A 25772-nucleotide genomic window follows, 5' to 3' on the forward strand; every position below is an offset into this window, starting at 1 on the left:
AAGCAGTGACACCAGGGCTCTTATTTGCTGCTCTGTGTCTCCATTCTCTCCCTATTGCCTCAGACAATTCAAAGGCACGATGCCATAGCAGAAGAGATGAGTTGCTCCACTGCCTCAGGGAAATATTAGTCCTCCTTGGAAAGCCTCTGTGTCTTTGGAAAAGCTTGTCCAGTAACACAGCTCTGCCAGGGCACATGGTGATGGTACCAGGCTCCTCACAAACCCTCCTGAGGCACTGGCTGCTGCCCTCACTTCCATCAGGGGTACTGGGTATATTGTGCCACACCTGGTGCATCAGAAATTTCCTCAAGAAATTCTGGTACTTGGAGGGGGGAAGGGGGAACAACAACAACAACAACAAAACCGATCTTCAGCCTGAACTGGAAAGAAAACATTTTAAAAGCAAAATTACTTGCAGGACTTGCATGTCACTTTGAGTTAGTCTTACCATTCTGTTTGGACAAAAATCAAAATACTAAATTTTTACTTTGGCTTTATATATTATCATCTCCTATTAAATAATTTCAACATAAAGTGACATCATTTCCTTCTGACAAGATAACTCTGATAGAGTCATGCCATTCTGATAAGGTCAAAATACTTTATCTTTCTCAAGACACTCATACTTTAAAGTTTTTGACAAAAACTGTGCAGTTTTCCACTGCACAGGAATTCAGTCAGAAAGTCTTTGGCCTGCTGTAATAATCAAAGGCAAGCCAGGATCTGACTCTTAAAATTCAAGTGCCTTGATAGAGGACAATCTCAGTTTCATTAAGTGCATAACTACATTGAATGTACTGAACAATACATCCCCCTGACAAATTCAACACGAGCCATTCCAGCTTTCAAGAATTCCCCTGCAGACCTGGGCTACCTGTAGCCAATAATGCAGATTTGCAGAATCAGAGAAAAGGCTAACCTGGAAGAGACCCTGGAAATCATCTTGGCCAACCTTGTGTTGAAAGCGGGGCCTTAGATGAGATTATCAAAGCCCTGTCAAGCCAAGTCTTGAAAATCTACATCAAGGCAGAATTCATCACTTCTCCAGACAGCTCATCCCAACGTTACATTGCTCCCACCGTGAATCTTTTGTTTTATAGCACCAGACAGAAATTCCCTGAACCAACTGGTACTTCTTAACCCTTGTTGTATCTCCAGGCACACCTGTAAAGGAAACACCTCAATCTTCTCTCGTTTTAGGAGTTTCATGGAAAACATGGTTAATAGGAGCGTTGTGTGGGAGGCGTGCTCTATAGAGTCTACCGCATTTAAGCTGCACGTGACATTCAGGACACACATTGGTGAACGTTCAGAAATATACAGACATGTTTACAGGCACAGAAGGGCTGACAGCCTCTCCAAGCACAAACTGTTGGAGGTAATTTATGCTTTATGTCTCATCACAGCAAATTTATTACATTTACTGTGGGGGGGAAAAAAAAAAATCAATGAAATATTTTTATTATAATTAGATGAATTTATGCAGATAGAGAAAACCTCCTGACTACAGAATGGACAGATGACCTGCTGAAAGTACATGTTGGCTGGCTTTTTTTTTTTTCCTTCTGTAAAAAGCAAATTGCTTTTTTTCTGTAAAAAGTAAATTGCAGCCAGCTCATCCAATTTCTGGATTCTGCTCACTGTGGAACCACACGGGACCATGGGACAAGCTCAATGGCACCCATTGGTACACTGCTCCTACCACTAATTACTTTTGCCATCAAAGTTATGCCATCCACCTAGCCAGAAGGTGCCTTGTTCCACACTCCAGGCACTGGATCTGGAGCTTTTTATGGGAGAGTTCTTTATTATTAAAATATGTTTTACTCTAACAGCAGTTAATCTACTTTGATCAAGACAACTCAATATTCTTTTGGATTAACTAATTACAGTGAGATCACCGAATCTTTCCCTAGAAAGATGCCCTCCAGATCTCAGAACCTTGCGGTGCTCTTTTCTGAATACCCTTTCGTGGATAAATGGAAATTACTGGCTTTCTACAGTTTTACACATGTTACTTCCAGAAATAAAATGATAAACCTACTTGCCCTTTGACAACTTTGAAACACACACATTTCAACTTACTCTTGTAAAAGCTAAACATAAAACAGATACTGAATGATATCACATCAACAGATAGCATGACAGAAGTTGTCTTATCTACTGAATATAGCCCATGGTACTTGCTGTAGTACAGTAAAACAGTGAAACAAAAACAAAACAGGCAACAGGAACTTATTCATGGACTTAAGCCAAAATAAACCTGGCTTCTACGTCTATATATTCTCATACAAAAACAGAGTTGATTTGAATCAATACCTAAATGAGAGACAAGACACAATTAGATGCTGCAGGAAGCAGTAATTATACACTGAACATAATCCTTACTACCCACATCAATATAAACTCATTTTCTAACATAGAACTATTCTTCATTGTTGCTCCTATGTCATCAATGGCAACTATTTTTAGATGAGACAGCAATCCAAATTCCTAACCTCTCCTTCTCATGAAAGAGCCAAAGGTAGTCGTGGTAATAAAGAATGTATCTTCTTTGGATAAGCACAAATGCTGGGGTTTATTTTCTGCTGCTTAGTTTCCTCTTGCAACTCCATGTTCAATTTTCTGCTTTTCCAGCAGAAACTGAGTGCTTCTGTGCCCTACACTCCAACCAGTGTATTCATAGAAGGAAATTAATCAGCAGGCAACAGAGAAGAAAATCTTTAGATAACAGAAAAGAATAAAAGCTTAATCCAGGGATTACACTATAAAATTGGAAAAGGCAAATGGTGTAATACACTTCAGCCAACGTTTGCAAAATTGTGGTCTATCTCCAAGGTGAAAATCTAACACTTTGAGAGCTAAAACAAATATGAACAAGCAAAAAAAAAAAAAAAAAAAAAAAGCCTATAACTAAACCAGCTCAACTACACAAACTTCCATTATTTAACAGCTCATTTCCATTAGGTTTGTCTTTACATACTTTTATTTTTAAAAGATATGGAAATAGTAAGCTGCTTTAAAATTCATCTCAATATGAGCACAGCAAGATTTATGATCTCCTCATGCCCTGTAAGAGAACCTTAAAAACACCGTGTCATTAAGAATACTGAGGTTTCTGTTGGACAGTAGCTACCACTGCTGCTAATAAGGCTACAGCTGACTAAATAAACAAGGGAATATATTTTGTCTACACCACGAACACTTCCAACCTTTCAAAGCATTTTCCAGCAAATGCTGCCTCACCTCACAAATGCCAGAGATTGTACATATATTTACTCAAATAAGCCATGTTATTAATAAGTCGACATTTTATAAGGCAGAAGCAGAAATATTATTCCAGAAGGAATTGCTTGGCAATGGAAGATCTATGATAAGGACAGAAGGAAGCATTTCTGGATGTGTTCCATCACTTGGTGCTCAGGAAACCACTTTGTATGACACAAACGATTAGGAAAAATAAGCTGCATGACATTTATTTTGTAATTTTAACATTAATATTTGTAGAAACATTTTATTGTCAGTACAAAAGTTAACAGATTTTAATACTTTTTACCCAATTAAAAAAAAAAAAAAAAAAACCATAAAACAGTGTAATTTGCATTCATATTGCATGGCCGTATCAGTGTAAGTGTTCTGAAAGTAAAAACACAAGACTTCCGTACAAAGATACAAACAACAGTGATATTTTAGCAGAGGCCAGTGCTATACCTACTGTTATGGAATGGATCAGAAGGAAATACTGGAGTCAGCATGAATTAATCCCTTAAAAAGATGCTGATATTCTATGGCAAATTGTCATTATAAACAACTTCTCTCTTTTTAACTTAAGTTACAATAGAGGGATAGTCTAAAATGCAAAAGATCCAGGCCAAAAGATCTGGAACCTATTATTCAACCCAGAGAAGAGAAATCTAGTTAATTTGATGCATGTGCAACTCAGGGTAGAAGCTCAGCTCCTTTTAGAGCAGTATGTTCTGCTATGGTTATAGACAAATTAATGACTTTCATTGCTTTAAAAACCCATTTTAAGTTTTTCTTTCTTTCTTTTTTTTTTTTTTTTGGTGAAATGATTCTTTTTTTTTTTTGTCATTGCCTAAAGAGTTAAGTTGTTAAAGTGACAGGTTTTGAGAATAAAAGACATTCTTGTTAAAGGATTTGGTTCTGATAATAATCATTTGACACTGCAGTTTTTAAACACAAATAAATCAAAAGTTTAATTTCCCCAAATTAGTTATATACTGTAAATATTTCTTTAAAAAAAAAAAAAAAAAGATCTGAAAACTAGTAAAGTCTGAGCAATATATCTACTAGTTCTCTGTGCTGCCTGCATAGAAATGCCATTTAAATTACAAAAACACAACAACCCTATAAACGATTAATTGTTTTGTACATTACCAATTAGTTAATAAATTAATGATATACCATTTTCCCTGAAAGCAAAGTATTTTCCACCTTTGGATGGTGAAAATTAAGAAATTCTGTGTAAGAACAGCATTTAGCAAATAGCTGTTAAAAAAAGAGACTAATTTGCTAGGTGGATTGGGACATCCATTTTTAAATCAATACAAAAAATAATTCATTGTAAATATATATAATATATATTTATACATATTTTGAATATATTTACATACATCCAGCACCTATATACTGCATTTGTGCTCTGTAAGTGTGTGCCAACATATATTTTCTCCAAATATTACAAAATAAACAAGAAAGGCAGACACAGAGTTTGCCTCAAGTCCAACTTGTCCATTGTACAAAGTCTGTTGCAGCTTATGGTAAGCCAGAAAATTGAGAGGGATGAGGATCTAGATATAGCTCATAAACATTCTTCTTTGTTGGGAATATTTATTAAAAGTTGCAAATTTTGAGATTCTTCTGTAGGATCTGACTGCTTTCCTCCAAGTTTTCTTTTTTCCTTTTTTTTTTTTCTTCCATATTTCATATGTACAAGCAGAAACATTAAGGTCCTGGAGAAAAGGTTTTGTTTAGTATATGGTAGGTAGCTTGATGTTCTTGTTCCTTTATTCCTCTGTATGATTCCTTTTCATGTTTTAACACTTCCGTTCATGTGTTGGTACTTGGGAAGACAAGGTTCGTAAGGCATTGGATCGGGAGAAAAAACAGAGTCATCACCTGAAGAACACGAACTCCTTGTGTCAGGGTAGCTAGGTGAATACTGCTCGAGAGGTCCACTGAGGTCCAGATACTCCTGCAACAAAATAAATTGCATTTTTAAACAGTGCATAAAACTGGCAAAAGCATGTAACTACTGCTCAGATTTGGCTTGATCACACAGTGGGTAAAAGAACAGTTTAAAAATGACAGACATTTCCTTAAAGCAATTGCATTCAAAACTGCCTGTTGCTCAAATATCTAATGAAACAAGGAGCTCGAACAAAGAAAGAAAACACAAACCAATAACACAGTACTTTTGTGAAGTCCAACATCACCCGCATTAGCCGCGTCAGTGGAATAAACATGCCAACCACATCAAAAGAGGACTTCTCACTTACAATGATAAAAATGAAATTTCATCCTAAATAGAACCATTTTTCTTTAGCACATGGTAATGATTTGGAGAGGGAAAGATACTTCCAACTTTATATTCCTTTGGTCAGTTTAAATATCTGTTTTATATTCTGTGATATTAAATTTGTGTTTAAACATGCAGTGGCATATGTGCAAAAAAGAATTAAAAGGAAAAGAAAATTAAATTCTCTAGATCTGCCTTCTTCTTGCTACATTTTCTTCTGTGTGTGCGCACACGCCTGCGTCCAAGAGTAGCCATCACCAAAGCAGTCATTAAAAAAGGAAATAATATCTGCTGAATCCAAGTTTTGGGTTAAGGCTCTTTTGCTAGAAACAACAGTTTTGGCAGGAGAATAAAGTTATTTTTCCCCTTGAAATGTTCCTTCTCTTTCAACTTCTAAAGGCAGCTGCATTCATTTAAATGCAATCTCTTCATTTGCTAAACCGCAAGTTATGATCATACAGACGAGACAAGTCTTCCACCTCAGTCACTGTTTTATGCTGCTGTGCTTAGGTTTGGGGTAATTTTGTTCTTCGGTTAACTTTTTTTTTCCCTAAGTCAGAAATTCAATCATTACCATATTACTCCCTAAATATGGGCATCATTTTAAAAGGGAGGAAAAATAGAAGTTTAAAAATGCTCACAAAAAAACAGTCAGCAGCAAGGGAAAGCAGTTCGGATCGATGATTACTTCTATCTTGCTGCCTAGACATTCAGAGATCCACAAAGCCAATCTTGGCATACATTTATGTATAAGCAGCCCAGTCTTATGTGACCAGAAATGATCGAGCACTTTCTAGACAGAAGAAAGTATTCCAGCATTTAAAGAAACAGCTTTCTCTTGGGCTCGCAGACACAGCTTGTCGTATCAAAAGACTTAATATAATCCAGCCATGAGTTCAGAACTCACAATGGGACCCTTATCTCATCTCCAGCCTCTCCATCCCATGTAAATGGCCACAGTCCCATTCAGGGGCATACGAAGTCCCCAACATCAGGATGGTTCCTGGTGCTGATACAAAAACACAGCCATGAGGCTGACTCTTGGTGACTTCTGCTTATGCAGCTCTTGGAAACGGTGGGTGCTACTCTGGAAACATGGGGAAGAGGGAAAGATTCAGCAGGGTGAAGAGCAAGACTCTTAAGCAAAAATAATCACTTTCAGAAATTCAGAAGATGCTGTTGGGTGACCAGTTTCAGAGTTGATGAGAGTTTTTCAGGCTGATGCTGTATCAACAGTGTCATTTGGTGGTGGGGTGGGATGCAATTGTGGAGTGGATAGGCAGTACGGTCACACCAAGGCATGAAGGAGCTGCCCTTCAGCAAAACTGCAGATTACTCAAAATCAGTGGTATCAAAACCGCAAAAGCTATAGACAATGGGACACACTGGAGCTCTCGTCAGACACAGTCAGAACATGACAAGGTTTCAGGAACATCAAGTGTGCTGCAAAGAAAAGTGAAGTTGTTTGCTTTCTTTATCCAGCATAAACAGGACAAAAACAATATCTTAAGTTGAAGGCTTAGATATTAGGAAAAAGACTTCAAAAGGTAAAGCTAATGAAACAGAGCAAGGGACTGTCACGGGGTGATGCACAAACACAGCACTGGAGATCTTTAAGGACAGGTTACACAAACATGTCAGGGATGACAAACGTATAGTGCGTCCTGCTGCACTCTGATCAGATGGACTGGATATGTTCCTGAGGTTTTTCCAGTCTGTTTTCCTATGATTTGAGCCCAAACTAATTTACATAACCTTAAAGGCCTTTTCAGGTTACCTTTGAGATCTTTCCAGGTCTACAAGCAGTGCAAAATTGGGAAGGCAAGATGGTTAAACACACAAGAGGAAGAAATATCCTCTCCCAGGCTTAGAATTGCAGCCCAGAACCTCCCTCTTGAATTCACAAACGCAGATCCAGTCCAAGCCACCAAGCACTCTGCAGTGGCAGCCAGCCCACCGCCAACTGCCCTTGTGAAATCGTGTATAAATTAGGCAGAAAAAGATTCAGCTGGTATTGGATGAAGGGAAAATAAACTGTAATGGTACACAAGCTACAGGACTGGCTCAGTCAGGAGTATGTACTCCTGCCTCATGCCTGAGCCACTGCTGAAGGTGACACTTTTTGGAGTAAGCCTTAAAACAGAACCCAAATAAATTTATAGCTGCTACTGAAGCCAAAGAATCTTTTCAAACAGAAACATAAGCCTACTACACTAGGCTAATGATGTTCATACAAAACGGCATCTTCTTACTCAGGTTCTCCTGTCACGTCTATAGCATAAAGGCTTTCCTAAAGCCTCTTATTTTATTGTTGTTGTTGTTATTTTCTGACAATTCTGAAAAATCAGAAATTAATATTGGTGACATATATCATGTGATCCAAACCTTCTTTTCCCCTTTTTTCCCCTACATAAAGAAGTGCTATAATCACAGCAAATACGAAAAATTTGTTCTGAAATGGTCAAAGAATTTGTTGCAGTGCCTTGTCCCCCTCCTTCTCATTATCTGTCATTATCATTTGTCAGAAATCACAGGAATTTGTAACGCATTTCTGGGACACCAGGATTTTCTCTCAAAAAGTATCCACCAAAAGAATCAACATTTCCATTACTTGTGATCTTCCTCAAAGGTGCGTGTGATTTAGCGGTACGAGAGCCAATTCCTGTGTGAATACACTAATCAGCATGTTCATTGCTAAAACTAATAATATTCCAGACCTCTGTAAGAATGCCATTCAAATGAAACCTTTCTGCATTCATATATCCCAACCTGAAGCAGTGTGAGGCAGGACCTTTGGATAATTGGATGGCTGTTCACATGCTCCCTGTGGGTTCTTGTTCCCTCCGCTGAGAGCTATCTCAGTGAACCTAATTCACTCTCAGACACACAATCTGAAATCTACCATTGACGATTTCTTCTCTTCTGACCTAGATATCATGGCCGGGAATCAGACTGAGCAGATAAATGAAAAACACCATGAACAACTCTCCTCTCCGTCACATGAAACTCATGTTGAAGTATAAACATTGCCTCTCAATCTGCCACGTGTATTCCTTGGATACTGCTCCACTAAAAACATCAAAAGATGCAAAGAGAAATAAACAAAAACATTTTAAAGATGTGTTTGTTTTGTTACATAAACCAAGGCATAATGGCAAGAGACTGAGTATTTCATAGGATGCATAGTTTAGCTGCGTGTAACCTCGGAGGACAGCAACAAACAGAACAAGAAGAGAACTTGAGCAGGATTTCATAACTGAATAAATTCCATCTGTCTCCTGAACCGTTCATCCTGATCAGCAGCTTATGGAGGGAAACAATTTACCTACCTCGTTAGTTGTGAGAGTGAGAATCCGATCCAAGTCTTCTACCAACTGTTTAAAAGTTGGTCTCTGTGAAGGCACAGCATGCCAGCAATCTCTCATCATCATATAGCTGTAAGAAACGCACATTTTCTTGGGTTAATTAAAATCACACGTCCTTCTCATAAGCCTTTTCATATGCAGCCAGTGTTCTTCATCACAAGTAAGGCAGTGAGCAGCCCGCAGCCCTACACATGGACCACTGTCTTTCCCAAAACCATGCAATGCTGTCACTTCCCTTGAAGGTGCATTTCTATTTCTGTTTCTCTACTTGGCTCAGTGTCTAAATTTCCTCTTTGTGGACCCAATTCCATAGTCTTCTGTGACATTTCAATGGTATTAAATTACATGTGCTTAAATATTTTGTCACATTAGGGATTGCAGCCTTTGTGAAGAAATTAAAATGAGGGGGGAAAAAAAGTAAAAACAGTCAAGGGCTATACTGAAATAAGAGAAAGGGAAAGCTCTCTCACATTAGCACTGGTAAATAATGCAATGTTAATGCAGTTCCCAAATGCATTTTGTTAAGTAAAAAAACCAGCCTGATGTAGCTTACACAGGATTAGTGGTGTGTGCGCCATTTCAGAATTTTCATATGTTATGAACTAAAACCAAAAATAAGGGTGTAAAACCACTGACGAAGTTTAGATGATCTCTTCTCTTTTCGAAGGGATACAGAAGGGTGTGTAAAGAATTGTCCTCTATCAGAGATTGCCTGGAGACCCTTCCACGCCGTTTCTTTATGTATTTATACACATGCACATATATCTACATGTATATGCTCATATATCCACAATTTCAGAGGCAACAATTCTGAAAATGCTAGGGGTGTGAAATGTGTGATTGCAGGACAGTTTGCACCCCTCGGTCCTTGTACAGCAAATAAGGGTCCTTACAGTTCATTGGTGCAGTTGGCAGGTTTATCCATTCGATGCCCTTCTTTCAGCAGCTTAAAAAGTTCCTCCACTGGGATTCCTGGGTAGGGCGATCCTCCTAACGTGAAGATCTCCCACATTAACACACCAAATGACCATCTACAAAACAAAGACAAAACTGCATTAGTCCATCTGCCTTACTGCTGAAAACAGAGAGGTTTTTTGCAATGGCTGCAATGACGGTCAAGACCTCTTCAAAAAGATCTAAGCTTCTCTTCATGCATCTGCTCAGCTCTGAACATCACGGATGGGACATCAACGTGTAAGCATATCAGGTGCATCGGCAGCACACAGGATAGAGACTGACCTGGGCACATTCTCAAACACATCCTTAGCCTCTGTCCGGTGTGCTCTGGGCACTCAAGTTTCCAGGCCTACTGCAAAGAACTACATCTTCACAGCTCAGCTATTACAGAACATCCATACTGTCGAGCTGGTTTGCAAGTATAAGGCGGGATATTTTGGAAAAAGCAAGCTGTTCAAAACTAAAATATTTTGCATTATTCTGCTCTTAAAAAACAACTTATTAATTTTAGTCAGGAAACAAGGGAGGGTTAATTTCAGAAAGTTTTCCTGCCTGCTTGCCACCTCCTCCACGCCTGCCCCATCACGTCGCGCTGGCAGCCAGGGGCTCTCTGGCAGGCTGCTTTGCCAGGTGAGCACAGCACAAAGCCTGCCCTGGCTCCCGAGCTCTGCAGCTCTGCTAGCTTTGCAGCAGTATTTTAGTAAACTGTTTGCACACACTTACAATAATATTATCCTTAGCTGCCTTCAAAGCCACCATGGGGCCAAAAGCCTCCCAGCTCCAGCCCTGAAATCCTTGTGCTCGGTGCCTGTTGTGTGCTTCAAGTCCTGAACCAGTGAAGCAGTTTACTTCACATTCACTTAAATATTTTGTCAAGATGTTATTTTAAAGCAAAAGTTTGATCCACCCTTAACGTGTGTATATAGTTCCCTTTATAAATAACATAAAGATGGCAGGAAAAGGCTCAGTAAATGCTTTTCTTAAGGAGAGAACAGCTTAGGAAGAACATCCAAGTTAAAGGCGGAGGAGACACCTCTTATTTTCTCCTTGCTGCTCTTTTCTATTTTAACTCTGTGCTGACTTACATAAGCTTTTACACCTGTGCTGGGCTGCATCCAGCCCTTTACGGTTAACAGCTTCTCTCAGAGAAATAAAAAACGTAAGATCTTCATCTGCACTGCATAAAGAAATACACATCTTAGAGCGTAACGCGTGCAAGCAGCGAGGATGGGCCTAGGGAACTTTAATGGGAAGCAGAATAAATCTGAGCTGTTGCATCAGCCAGCTACACCGCACACTTTAAAAGATTTTGGAGCAACAGAGTCCAATGATTTCCTACTACATGTGAAGCACTGCTGGGAAGCAACGACGTCTCTAAAATCAGGGAAAACTCTTCTGGAAAACCCAGCCTATGTGTTACTGTAACTAGTCTTAGCACAAAGTTTGACAAGAAATGTTCAGGATCTTCTTTCTTTATTTTTTTCTTTTCCTTTTTTTTCCCTTTATTTCTTTCTTTCCTCTCTCTCCCTCCCTCTCTCTCTTTTTTTAACCTGTAGGAAGTGCAGACTATGTCAAAAGCCAAGCAAATTAGATAGACTCTTTGTAGCTGCACATCCGTAAATAAGTTCAAGGGGGGAAACTTCCGCACTGACAGAAGGAGGTTAGCATTTTCCACCTTTCATGTGCTTTGAAGCTGGGCAGATTAGTAACAGAGCACTGGTTAGCAGTCTACCATAAAATCCTCACTTTCTAAGGGCAAGTCCTGTTCCATCTATTAATATGTGAAACAGAATGAAAACACTTAAAGGTAAAGGACAGCAGGGAAATATATTTTCAAAATATCCCAAACTTTAACAAATACAAACCAGCTTCCCCTTCTGCCCCCCAAAAGGCACTCAAATAAAACCACTTACACATCACTTTGATGCGTGTAAACTCTGTCAAACAGAGCTTCTGGAGCCATCCACTTTACTGGAAGTCGTCCCTGTACATTTGGAGGGGAAGGGAAGAAAAAGTAAAATTAAAGCAATTTGCTGGATGATTTTAACACTGATTTAAAAATATATATATATTAATCTATTCTCAGGGATTAGTTTACTGATGCAAACAGTACATAGTTTACCTTTAAAATTTCCAGGGGAAAAGGAATAAAATAAAATGGGCAAAAAAAGGGCAGATCATTAAGAAAAATGGATATGACACTGAAAATAAAATTAAAAGCACTGAAAGCTCCAAAAATGTTCCCATACTGTTTGCAAGTAGAATTATAGGATAAGCAGATCTAAGAGGAAAAATCATTCAATTCCATTCCACATTAAAGTACAACACAATAAACCTCTGAAGAACAAGAAGCTGATTATTGAACCCAAGAATTTCATTTTCATTTCCACCTTCTGTAGTGGCCCAAAGCTTGCAGCCACAACTACCTGTTGCTTTACATAAAAAACTCTGCTCAGAACCCAGAAGTCACACCAAATTTGATATGAAGTGGGTTCAAATTTCCTCCAGCACCAACAAACCCATACCTGGTTGCTCTGCCTTTTGGAATTATGCAGACAGATATCACCATTAATAGCTGACTGCTTATTTTTCATAAATGAAACACGTAAGATGATTAAGTAGTGTTCTATATAAACACTATATACTATTAACAAAGTCTGAAGAACTGAAAGAGTTCTGCAAAGTTCCCATCTGAAACTTTGTCTCCTTAATTTGGTACAATAGTTAAAAGGTTAAAAATAGTGACAGAGGGGGATAGTAAAAATCCATTTTCTCAACCTCTAGCCCCAGTTTGATACTACTGCCATAAGTATTTTTACAGCAAGTACAGCATTACCACACATAAATAGGATTTTTATTACAGTTACTACTATCACTGTTTATACAGTGATTTTCAAGATCCAAGAGCTGGTGCAAAACAAGCTAGATTCAATTTTCCACTTATTTCAAGTGATTGAAGGCAGGGACACAGAAAATTAATACTTATATTCTAGCAATTATAATAAATCATAAAAAATAAAGCCTATTTGTTTATCTTTTAGCTATCCATCACTGTAGGAGAGGGACAGAAATGCTTGTCCTTGATCCCTGTTTTCTGTCTGTGATTAAAAGTGAGTCTGCCGGGCAAGAAGCCCATTAAGATTATAACCATAGTTTTAAAGTGAAACATTGAAAGAAACACTTGTTTCCAGAGATAAGAAAACCATCCACTTACATTAGTAGTCTTTTTATAATAATCTATATTGTTGATGTCTCTGGCTAAACCAAAGTCTGCTATTTTCATGACATTGTTTTCAGTTACCAAAACATTTCTCGCAGCTAGGTCTCGATGGATACACTGGAAGGAAAGAAAGACAAGACAAAAATGCGTACTGAAATAAACTGTTGTAAAAATTTAATTATTTCTACACCACAACTCTGTCTCCTTTATGGATTTTAACCCAAATCCCAAGGTGTGAATGCCACATTTACTGTAAGTCCATGCAATATGTATATTGTAGTTATTCCACTGCAACCCATCCACATCCATCCAAGTGCTTCCAGGTGGAACAACTGACCAAAAGTCTCTTTGAAAAGTCTAATTTTTAAAACCTTGTATTTTACTAAGGCTTTTGGACGGCAATCCAAAATGTTTCAAACTGTTTGTGATTCACTTTTTATTACACATGCCCAGGTACAGGTACCATAGCATTTTCATTACAGTTTCTTCTTTTAAATTACATTGGATCAACAGGGTTAAAACCTGATAGTCTGGGTAGGTACAACCATTTTTAATATAAAAGGTCTTAATAAGAGATATATCTACATATAGAATTTAAAGCCAGATGTCTAGGGTGTGTATATTTACTTCAACCATGAGACTACAACAATTTCATTTGGAAAAAAAAATACAATACGGGTTGGACTGTTTGCTTTTTAAACAGCTCTGATACTGAAAGCAAAACCAGTATCTGCTCAGATTTTTTCCTTCATGTCAGCATTATCCTGAAAACTTGCAACTGATATTCCTGACACTGAAAGGAAGTTGTGACTGCTTTACATACTACTCCTATGTTTTAGCAGCTTTAATGGGGTTGATACAGGGTGGCACAGCACGGGCATTGTGAGAAACATTGCATTTGGAGTTCTCCCAGGACATTTCACTTCTTTTTAAGTTAAATAGCCTTTTCTCTCTCTTTTTTTTTTTTTTATTCCCCTGCTCAATTTTGGTTTATTCTTTGTATTCTTTGTGTTCTCCTCATTTCAGGATGTGCACAGACATGCTGGACTGAACCACTACAAGAAGAAAACAACAACAAAAAAAAACTAAAAAAAAAAAAAAAAAAAAAAAAAAAAAAACACCACAACATTTTACAACACTCGATGTTTTTCTCACATTATACCTTGCCCCAGCAATTTTCTGAGATCTCTCAGCCTGTACAGGGGTAAAATGAGTCTACAACGTTTCTGCTCCTTGCTGGGACAGCCTAGGGCAGATGCCAGGAAAAAACTGCTTCATCAGTGCCTTCATGTACATAGGACCAGACAACAGCACGTGCTTTCAGTGTCAAATTGAGCTTCTAATTCAGCATCAACAATGCTACGGTAGCAGAAATAACACAGGCTTCCTGCTTCCCTGCCCCAGTTCGTAAACCCTACAAGAACATCCTCCAAGATACCAGAAACTCAATGCACTTGCCCAGATACAAGAAGCCAACATCCTCTGAGATGCCAAGGCATCTTGCCAATACTGCCTGGTGTGGCAAAGGATCTAGAGCACATCTTCCTGTTCCAGAATAGCAGACAGAGCATCTCAAACACAGTGCAACATTTCTGCATGAGTCCAATGAGGGAGCCAAACACCAGTATCTCCTCTCAGGGTATCTCTGCCTTCTCACACCCCGCAATTTTGCAAGTGAGTCTCCTCCCGTCTTCAAAACGGTGCCATTATTGATTGCCATGCCTGGCAGGCTTCACAGCCAGCTTTCTGGCCCCAGTGATTTGCTGTCTTTTTTGCAGTGGTCTGGGTGAGCCCCTGCATCTTAAGTTTCCCTGTGGCTCTTGCACTCTACCGGCATGTCAGACAAGACACATCAACAGAATTTTAAAAAGCATTCATCCAACTTAGAAACAATACCCCATTTGCAACGTACAACTACTTGCAAGGCAAAAACTGGAGTAGGCACCCACATATCTTTTTCATATATTAAAACTATATTCTGAGAGATTACTGTGTGTTTTTTAGGTTTTGTTCTTTTTTAAAAGGGTCAGTGAGCAATTTATTAGATTGAAATAACAAGAACACTGCCCTTCTCACAGTTCCTGCATGGTGGAAATACCGTGAGAAGACCAGCTCTCTTATTATTCCAGCTCAGTAAATGGATCCCTAAGGGGAAAAAAATTGAGAAATACAAACAGAAATGGTGGGATATCTGAAGAACTGGAATGCACAGTTTTTCTATGTGCTGCCTTTGTTTTCCCTCTTCCCCGTGCCTTGTGCAATGCCTTAACACTTTGTCAAGTTCAACACAGCACCAATCAGGTGTTTTTGCAAAGGAACTGGACCACAGATGAAATGATTCTGCCATGTGCACCTGTGGGAGAACACACCTTGAAGTGTCCTTCAACAGCACTTCAAAGCTTCTCAAGTTTTGCCAAAAATATATTTTATTCCTTTCACAACAATTTTTTTTTCCTTGGGACATGGTTCATTTCCAGCCAAATGTTTCACTAACCTTTGGAAAAGATATCCTAAGGTGCTTTACCTAATACAATACTCATGCTAACTCTATTAGAGGGTCTTGTCCTGGAGTCACACATCTCCATGTTTACCCTACTGCACTGAGAATTAGTTTCCAAACAAAAGAATAAAAGCAAAATTGGACTTTTCTCACCCTCAGTCTCTACAAGCGCAGAAAAACAGTAAAAACTCATGACTGGAGGCTCACGATCAGCTCTACTCTTTGGTTAAAAACAGCCCCATGTTTGGGAGTGGACTCACCTGGAAATTGGTATAAATCCCACTAACCTTGCAGGAGGTGCTTAGCATCAACATCTGATGCTCTGGTTTAGACACTGGGTCCAAACTCAACCCAGGGTGCGTGTGGTTGCCTGCCCACCAACCCACAGCATGCTTAGATGGTCATACAGGGCTAGTTAAGGTTCCATGACTGTAATTTAATCAAGGTACTCGTTGAAAAAACTGTTTGAAGAAAAGCTGAAGCAATAAGTGTCTAGGGACATGACAGGATAAATAAACTCTTTTGACAAGCTTTTTATCCTGACAAAGGCCAGCTTCAAGTACAGTGCATAATTTACAGTGACTAGTTCACTCCACTTATTTTTGTCTCTTCTGTTCACAATTTCTGCCTGGTCACCTTGTGATCTTCTGCACTCTGCCTGTTATCATTCTGTAAACCCTTTCAGTAACTGAATTAATTTATTTTACATCGTTGTGTGAGCCTATTTGATAGGTCTGATTGCAAACAGAATGCAAACGATGCCTTACTGTCTCATGGGTGGAGTAATGTGACTTTATAACCAAGTGATTACCTGTGCTTATGAACTCAAAGTGCAGATAGATATGCGATATTTACTTTAAATGATTGAATCCAGACCTCATTTTAGCAATGTTGTTAAACATTTGTATAAAACTAAGCGTATGAATTTTCCCACTGATCTTCTGTATGGATTATGCAACCTGTTTGAGAAAGGTCCTTCTCCCCACGAATTCTTGACCGTACGCAACACAAGAACAAAACCAAACTTAAAAACAAATACGCACCAAGTACTTTGCATGCTATTTACTGAGTTCTACCTACTTTTTGTGAAGCCAAGTACTCCATGCCTCTTGCCAGCTGGTAAGTGCAGGATACCAAGTCCTTGAATGTCATCTGTTCCTCTGGCACCCTGTTAATATCAAAGGAATACTCCATCCCAGGGGGGCGGCGTGCTCGCAGGTACTCACGCAGGTTTCCTTTTGAAGCATATTCCACAATCACATAGAGTGGACCTTTGGGTAAACAGAGCCATGGAAAAACCGGTGTAAGGTCGAAAGGTAAAACGATTTTCTGTAAAAAATCTTCCAGTGTTCTATGATAAATGAACTGGATTAAGAAATGTTTAACTGCAAAACCAGTAAGCACAACTTGAATGAAAAGGAAGTCCAGTGTTTGCTAAGTGGCTGGCCAAAGCTACATAGCAGCATAGTGGTAGAGCTACAATTAGCAACTGAAGGCACCTTAATCCTGACCCACTCAGCATCTATTCCCTCCAGACCATGCCATGGAAAGCAGACATTTCCAGACGCAAAATATCACTAGATCTCAAACAAGGTGAAAGTGTTACATTAAATTTTCTAATTTCCAGATTTTTCATGCCTTTCTGCATGACTTTATTTACATTACATAATTACAGTTTAACAAAAACACTGTGGTCTACAGAGAGTAAAATTACTCATTTCAAATTCAAGGGACACAAAAGCAGAACTGACAGTTCAGAATGACAGATGTGGGTAAAGCCACTGGAAAATGCCATTTTTCCCTACAGCAAGGGATTAGAGTTTTCATATGATATAGTACCCTTTCTCATATTAAAGCTGCAAATATAATGAGACACAGAAGTTAAAATATCGCTGCTAAGCTAGGGAAATATCTAAAAATCCCATCACGGCATGACTGTTTCCTTAAAAACTCTTGGAAATGATGATTAATGAGTTTCAGAGACCTGTGTGAAAGTTCTGGCTTACTTTCTTTTCTCTACTCACCATCCTGCGTACAGGCGCCAAGAAGATTGATGATATTTTTATGCTTTCCAATCATCTTCATCATCTCCATCTCTGATACCAGGTCCGACAGATCCTTTTCTGTAGCATCATCTGCACAAGACACAGGTGCAGTTCATATTTTCTATCGTGCCAGCTTCTCTAAGGCTCACCAGCTGCTATAAAGTGTGTGCTTCAAAATGTAGAATATGCGATCTGTTTCCTGCTATACATTGTGCATTATACAAAGTCATGTGTTATGCCCTAATGAAAAATCTCTGCCTCTTTGATGGACTGACTGCCTCTTCAGTCATATGTTAAGAGTCAGTAATACAAGACATAAAAATGCTGTCTTTAACTATCAACCCTTAATAACCGTGCCTTTCCTAAAAGCTAGCTTTATAATTAAATTCAAAGCAAACAGACCCCAACCACCTACTCTAGGATCTACGCGAGGACTGCTGCTGAACTGAGCTCAGCTAAAAGCAGGGAGACCCACGCGATGCCAATACATCCAAATACTCGCGGCTAAAGATAAACAGGCTGTCAAGAGCCCAGATTTACACCGCAAACCACCGAAGGCTGAGGTCAGCTATGTGCACTTTGACCCCCCTACACTGACAGAGCTCAGATGCCGCAAAGGAAACTTTTCGTGGCTAAAAGCAGCCTCGGACCCTGCTCGGCCAATTTTCTTACCTTTCAGCATCTTCACGGCCACAGTCACCGCTTCTTTCGGCCGGTCTTTGTCAATCCCCACCGCTTCGGCCATGACCACTTGCCCAAAGCAGCCTTCCCCCAGGGGTTTACCCAGCGTCAGCCTGGAGGTGTAAACAGGAGATTAACACACAGCATCTGGGGCAGGGGCGCAGGCAGTGAAATTCCAGAGCTAAATATAAAAACCTTTCAACAACTTGCTGCGGCACGAAGCGCTTATCATATGGAACTAATGAGACGCGCGGCGCGCATCGGCTTTCACGCACGCTGCGGTCTGTTTTCTTAGGGACAGAGCAGGGAGTGTCTAATACAGGCAGATCAGTTGCTAAACCCAGCTTTTAAGCTGCCCTTGTGCTTGTAACGGGAGAGGCCGTGCTCAATGGCTGGCTGGAGGGATGCACTGCTTGCAGGGGAAGAGCTTGCAGAGAGCATCGGGCTGCAGCCGAAACTGAGGATGCAGGAACAGGCAGCAGCACCCCTGCCTCTCGTGTCATCGTGGCCCGTTTTCTTCTTTGTATGTAGCCCACAAGGAGATGGAAGAAAGGTTTCTTTGCGCACGCTGCCATGTGTTTGCTGTCAGGCAGCTGATGGTTCGTATGGCAAAGGGTGGTATCAAAACCGGGTGGATGTTTTAGGTTTTACAAACTCCTGTGGTACAACAGCAGAGAGGAAACACTCAAATGTACTTCCAGATAGCCTAATTTTAGCTCAAACTTCACATCCTTGCTTTCTGTTTGGGCATGCAAACCACACACATTTGCTTAACAATGTCCTGTGCTGAAGGGATCACGCAGGGCAGCAAGAGCAGTGCAGCAGGCAGCAGCTGCAGGCAGTTATCACACACAGTTATCACCCCGCTCCTCTCCCCAAAACTGAGGAGGAGGTCAGGGGCCGCCTTCTTGGGAGAAAGAGGAGGGAGGACGATGGTGAGCGGGGAAACGAGGCCGGGGATGGGCGTGCAGGGAGGGGTTTGTCCCTGGGGGATGCTGCCGTGAAGGCACTTGGCAGGGCTCGGCGTCCCCTACACGCTGCCGTCTCCGCATCCACCCCGTCCACAGCAAGATCGCTCTTCTTACATCTTCACGCATTTCCCCAGCACTTTGATCCTTTAAGGGGCGAGACGGGAGCCTTTATCCGCCCACAGCTGGCTCTGGTACAGTCTATTTCTTGGCTGCAGGCTCGCTGCTGCCACGGATGTCATGGCTGAGGGTAGCAGAAGACGCCTCCTCCCTGCAGCACCCGGGCTCTGCTCAGAGCGGGAAGCAGACTGGGGGAAAGTGGAGCCCCGTTATCATCCTGTGTTGATGTAAAGACCCTTTTAAGAGGAGCAGTCACTAACTGGGCCAGCTGCCTATGCCACTGCACTTTGTGGAGCACATCCCCGGTTGCAAAACTCAGCTCTAACAGACAGGCTTCAATCCCAACTCGAGGAGGATAAAAAGATAAAATACAAAAAATACAATATACAAAAAACGTCTGAGCCTCTAGGCAAGATCTATTTTTTGTTCCAGCACAATGCTCACAGATTCTGTCTCCTTTTGCCACAAAGAACATTGTTTAACTCCAGAAGCAGGGCTGAAGCAGATGTCATGGAGAATGCTGAGTGAACTTGATCCAGTTAATGTTATCCAGTGCTGGGGCCAGACTTGGACAAGCACTTTCATATCCAAGTTCTTACGGTCGTGGCTTCCCATAGCCAAAAGCAGGATTCACAGATCCAATGCAGGTAGGGGCTGGTTGCCAAAAGCACAGACTTCTGTCCTCGCCCATGAATCCCAGGGGGTTGTCATACCATCAGCAGAAGGCTGTTAGACCGAGGCTAAGTGGTTTGCAAACCCTCCTTGCTTATCTGCTCAGGGAAGAGAGAGGAGCGAAGGACGATTCCTCCCCAGGGCAGCCCACGGACACTTTGTCAAGCACGGTCTCAGCCGTGGTGAGAACTCCTCAATCTGTTTTGGATTGGTTTCTAAAGCAAACGCTGGTTTAAAAAGGTGCAAAGACTGAAGGGCAGCATATGCTATGCTGAGGTCATCCTGCACTTTATCCAGAACTGAAATTGAATTTAGGATCTTGGCAGAGAACAAACATTTGCATTGGAAACTGGTTAATTTATGTGCTATTGCCCTGCTAGGACTAAAGTAACAAACCCCTCATTGTGTGCCTCTTGCCCCCCAACCTAATAAACTGCCTCTAAATAGCCTCCTTTCATTGGAAATCTGCTCCACCTACATTTGTGCTGAATGTCGGTTTTTAATGTTTAGCACTCTAAAATTTTCCGCATTTAGTGTATCCCCCAAGGGTATGGGCTGACAGAAGTATGTATACAGGCCCCCACTGTTGACTAGAATCCTGCAGGTGGCAATTACTGCTTTTTGCACTAATTTTCAGCTACATAATTAAAATAATTTCCAGAACAGTTGTCAGGAGGTTCAAAATTACGGCTCTGCTATCCAAAAGTTACAGTGCTGAGCTTTCAAAGAAAACTGTTCATGATAAAAGGTGTTAGTTTCTCAAATCCACCTAAAGACTTCTTAAAATTAGCATCAGGTTTCATATATAATCCTGGCTCTACCTGTATTACTATTATCTATTTTACATGCCAACTTTATATTAAGCAATATGATCATAGCTCTGATTATTCGGCAGCTCATTTTGTATGTTATTCAACAGACTTCAAAGAATTATTTAGCCCTGTTAATTTAAATGTATCAAAATTCAGTACATTCTGCTTGAAACCTAGCCCTTTTAAACCACAGAAATTGTACACACAAGTACATAATATGCAAAATGCCCTGCTAAATCAAAAATGATCACCACTAATATAGGTTAATACTAAAGCACCAGAAAAACCTTTCCATAAGATCTAAGTGAAAGAAAAGTTTTCTAATACCATATTCCAGACTTTTGTCTATCTCCTATTTGACATTCTATTACATATTTTATAAACATTGACCAATAATGTACCAAACTAAAAAACATGGTTTAATGTACAGAGGTAATGCTTGGGCAAATCTGCCCTTTAACTACGGTTGCACACTGATATCTCTCCCAGTCTAGATCATATACATGCATATTTTAAAATAAAGTTTCAGATTCACTCCTAACTGAGGAGTTAGATTTCAGCAGAGTATCTGAAAGCCTTTAAGAACTCAGAAAATAAATCAGAGCAACAGGCAGAGAAAATTCATCTTCCATTTAAAAAAATAATAATTCAGATAATTGAATTGGATCTTGATCCTCATAGAAGGTTCAGGTAATTGAGATTTTCTTTCAGCTAAAGAAACCCTGAGAGACTTTGGAAAGAAGCTCCCTCTCATACTGAGTCAAGTTGTATAGATACACGTAGGTAGCACTAAGGGAAACGGGCAACATACTTATCTCTCGGAAACTCCCATTTCGGGTCTTCTGGCAATTCGTATTCCGAGACTCCTGCCAGCATTGGGGCATCAGCAGTAGAGGAGAGGCGAGTAGTTATCCTCACCAGAGGTGTGTTGGAGTTCATGGAGGAGCTCGAGTCGGCCGACACCTGTTGTTGCAATGCAAGATACAAAAAACAAAAAGAGGAAGAGATGTAATCTTGGACCAAAAGCTGAAAAACAGCAGTACATGAAAACCAAGCCAGCTAAGAACAGTGGTATGAGGGACTGAACCTCCAGTCTTGTTTGGAGTGAACTCTTCTCCTACATTTACACCGCCCCGTAGGCACAAAACTGATTGCAATCGCTGCCCTGTCAGTCTGTCCCATGAGCTGTAAACCACTGAACAAAATTCTAAAATACATTCAACTCAGAAGGGAATTTAAATGTATGTTTCTTATAATTTGATGAATTATTTTTTTATTTTTAATCAAGTGAGTATTTACATCACCACCCTCAGATACGTAGTGGGCAGCTTCTACTGTGAGCAGATAAGCTCTCTCCTACTCATTTCTAGCTTCCCACATCATCATTCCTTTTTTCCAAATCAGTACAAAATTTAATAGCAACACCTAGAAATACTAGAGTGAAATTTTCATTTTTTAATTTAAAAATGGCATTTTTACAAAGACTCCCCTGATTTTTTCCACCAGTGCCAGTGACCACGGTCACAGGCATGTTACTATGTAGAAAATGGAGGATATCCCTTCACATGTTTTCTAAATGTTTAATATTGAAAGTATCAAAAAAAGCTATCACAACAGTTGGGGTACCTCAGTTTTCAATGAACTACATTCTTAAGTGAATATTCTGTAAGTGAGGCAGAAAAGAGTTCATAAAAAAAACTTTCACGTCCAACACTTCAAAATGTAATTCACTTTGGAGAATTACTTGTCATCGTCCTTAACAAAAATACATTTTCCTGAGAGCATCAAAGGTAATTAATGATAGCTGCTTTGAAAGCAGAAGCACGAGCTATTCCATCCATGTAATAAAAATTCTGTTGGTGAAAATGGTGCATTGTCCATAAGGTTCTTCTCTTAAACCTGCCAACAGCCCGCTGCCTGCAAAAACGCATACAAAAAATGCTTGTATTGCCACCATGTCCCCTCTTGTAAGAGCAAATCCTCCTTCTTTCTTCAGGTCAGGAGAATCTGTGCCAAGCCTGTAGCTGGTGGCCACAGTGGGATGAAGGTCACGTTGCGATGCAGTTGGTGGTACCCATCCTCACGTCAGGTGGCAGAAGATGCTTCTTGTCCAGCATTGTCAGGACCTCGCCCCCAAGCTGGAAGCCTAGACCATCATCAGTATAACCACCCCTCTTGACCTTTCTCCTTGTCATCTGGAGTCAACTTTCACACCAAGTTTGCTTATGTAAAGTGTCACCAGGTCACAATTTAGTTTCAGAGGTCGTAGAGCTAGGTAATAAAAGCTGTTATAGGCAAACAGATCCTAATAGCGTTAAAGTGCAAGTCAGCGATATACAGTGATACGAACACAAAATCCTCTTGTCTCTGTGACACCTGGTAATTTAAGGGAGCACGATGTTGCACTCACATCCAACTAACAATTACAAACCACCGAGTTACTCGAGCTTCTCAGCATGGGGCTGAAAGGCTGTTGCAACCACATCGTGCTCTTACACAATGCATTTTGACAGGAGGAGGATATGGCTCTCAGACTTCTCATCATGATTTTGACAAACGTTTGGCTTAGAGGTCTTTTTCCAGGTAGACAACTCCAAGCCCATCCCATCAAACAGGTTTGGGTTCTCGGCGCATTTTCCTTGGACCACAGATTAAGACTGGAAAGGGGTTTCAGAAAGTACAACGTGTTAAGGACTGCTTTCAAAAGATTAACATTGGTAACCAGTTTTGCAGCTGACTGACAGACTTTCCTTGACACCAGAAACTCCACCTTCTGCTTGCATGGAGATGTATGTCTAGGAACGAGCAAGTACAACCGCACAAATAAAGCATCCATTCAAACACGAGAGCTGGACCGCCTTCCCCCTCGCCCATCCCACTGTCGTTAGCATTAGTGTTTGCTTTCTGCAAATATAAGTACCTGGCACATTCCTCTAGCATAATAAATACAGTGACCACTTGGGATACAAACAGAAAACAGCTATTAATGTAGACTGTGTAGCCATAAATAAACCAGTAAATGAATACTGAACAGAGCCCTTAGAGAGGGGCGCTGCTGTGCCCAGCCCACGGAGAAACACACCTGCAGAAGCTGAGTTGCTTGCTCAGAGCTGCACGGCAAGTCAGCAGGAGAACCAGGCCCATAGTTGCATTTTGACTTCTTTTTTTTCCCCTCATTTTCATGATTTCAGCTTTAAAATGATGCTGAATGAAATGAACCACCAATAAATGTACAAACAGCTTTGCAACTCCTCTCTCCCTGAAGTCTTCCCCTGAAGTCCAGTTCTCCTATTTCCAAGATTTTTATTCAAGATTTATTATTTATTATTTTAAACTTCATGTTTATGTTCTTGCCTTCCTTTGTCATCACAGACAATGTTTTTGTGGGACAATATGAAGGCATGGAATTGAAACTGCAAAATTTAGATGATACCCCTTGGGCACCAGAAACAGACCAAAATGTCCCGGGGTCTTTTTCTTCAGGGATATAATATTTTTATTAGACATTGTCCAGATCTCTGCAAAAGCTCCATCTTTCCACTAGCTCTTACACTCACAATTCAGAACCTTAGAGTAGTAAAAACTGGTAAATGTAAACATGCAATAAACCGAAATACTCCAGTGATGCATTTCAAACACAGAAGTTAAATAATAATAATGCTATAGGAAAATAAATGAAAGACTTTGCCAATTTCCCTTTCAACGCAATTGAACATGTTTACTTCACATAATAAATGGACAGTTGGCTGGAGAGGCTGCAGCTAACCGAAGTACATTAGCTTGGAGAGGAACGATGAGAAATCCAGAGGAACTACTCAATGTCTGGGAGAATTAAAATGGACTGCACTCCCAGGGAATATTCTTCTGATTGACTAACTGGAGCAGTGCAAGTGGTTACAGGAGCTGAAGGGCTATAAAAGTCTGCTCCAGAAAAGACTAAGCCAACCCAGGCTGGACTTCAGTTGGAGGAGATTTTCTGTTTTCAAATGGCCTTTTCCCTTTTATGCAATAGTAAAGAATTAACCTTTGAACTCATCCTTTAAGCATCTCTTTTCATTGCTTTAGAGTGCACTATAAAACAATGAGGAAAGCCCTACATATTTGAAGGTCAGTAGATGTGGTCAACTTTAATCTGCAAGTGTACACATAAGTAATAGCACGTAGAAAGCCTTTTTCCAGCCTGCAACTTTCCCCTTTCCACCTGCAGCACCACCCTCCAGACCCTTACCATGCAGGTTCAAGAAGCAGTGATGGTCCTGCGAGGAACCCCACATCTCTTTCTTCTTGCTTTCAAGTATGTGAGTGCTTTTTTTTGGTTTCAATGCAACAATTCAAGGCACGTAGGACTCAGGGGTAACAAAGGTCATACTGAGATTTTAGAGCAAGCTTTTAGTTATACAATATACAGACCCATGGCCACTTTGGGGTCTACCAGGTGCCATGAAGCAGCAGGTCAAAATTTGGTCAAAATGCACAACCTTTGTGGGCAATCTCCCAGCCCACCAAAACATGCCACTATGCTGTTATGTTGGGATGTGACAAGGGAACAAAGCAGAACTGGGACAGAGAAGTAAAGGTTCACCTTGATGTGGGCGAATGAGCCATCCGCATGCTCTACTCACTGCATTGGTAACGCCTGTTTTAAGCAATGATGCTACACTGAGAAGACATTTTGGGAGCTTGATTAAAGCAAGGAGGGCAGAAGTCAGCTCGACAGAAGCAGAACGCTGAACGGGCCGTTGTGCTATATGTCAACCTCAACAGGAGGGTAGCTCTCCAACATAAAATGTTTCTTGTGTGCTTTCTTTCCACTTCTAGGAGGTCAGAACCAAGAAGAATATCAGCCTCAGCCAGATCCTCAGCCCCATTCCTGGACTGTGGAAGGAGAAAAGC

General features: G+C 40.4%; 1 protein-coding gene across 5 annotated transcripts in view; it reads right to left on the reverse strand.

The window, feature by feature from the left end:
* Positions 1 to 4922: 4922 nt before the first annotated feature.
* FGFR2 (fibroblast growth factor receptor 2) overlaps positions 4923 to 25772 on the reverse strand; it is a 79535-nt gene continuing 58685 nt past the window's right edge. For all 5 annotated transcript variants that reach the window (XM_032191098.1, XM_032191095.1, XM_032191094.1 and 2 more), the window contains 9 exons: positions 21691 to 21842; positions 18299 to 18420; positions 17606 to 17716; positions 16662 to 16852; positions 13076 to 13198; positions 11775 to 11845; positions 9798 to 9935; positions 8869 to 8974; positions 4923 to 5215 (listed from right to left, as the gene is read on the reverse strand). In XM_032191098.1, the coding sequence (XP_032046989.1) occupies positions 5051 to 5215; positions 8869 to 8974; positions 9798 to 9935; positions 11775 to 11845; positions 13076 to 13198; positions 16662 to 16852; positions 17606 to 17716; positions 18299 to 18420; positions 21691 to 21842 (1179 nt within the window). In that variant the 3' untranslated portion in view covers positions 4923 to 5050. The remainder of the gene's footprint in view (positions 5216 to 8868; positions 8975 to 9797; positions 9936 to 11774; positions 11846 to 13075; positions 13199 to 16661; positions 16853 to 17605; positions 17717 to 18298; positions 18421 to 21690; positions 21843 to 25772) is intronic.

Source organism: Aythya fuligula, chromosome 7 (genome assembly GCF_009819795.1).
Source record: "Aythya fuligula isolate bAytFul2 chromosome 7, bAytFul2.pri, whole genome shotgun sequence".
In the NCBI taxonomy this organism is placed as follows: domain Eukaryota; kingdom Metazoa; phylum Chordata; class Aves; order Anseriformes; family Anatidae; genus Aythya; species Aythya fuligula.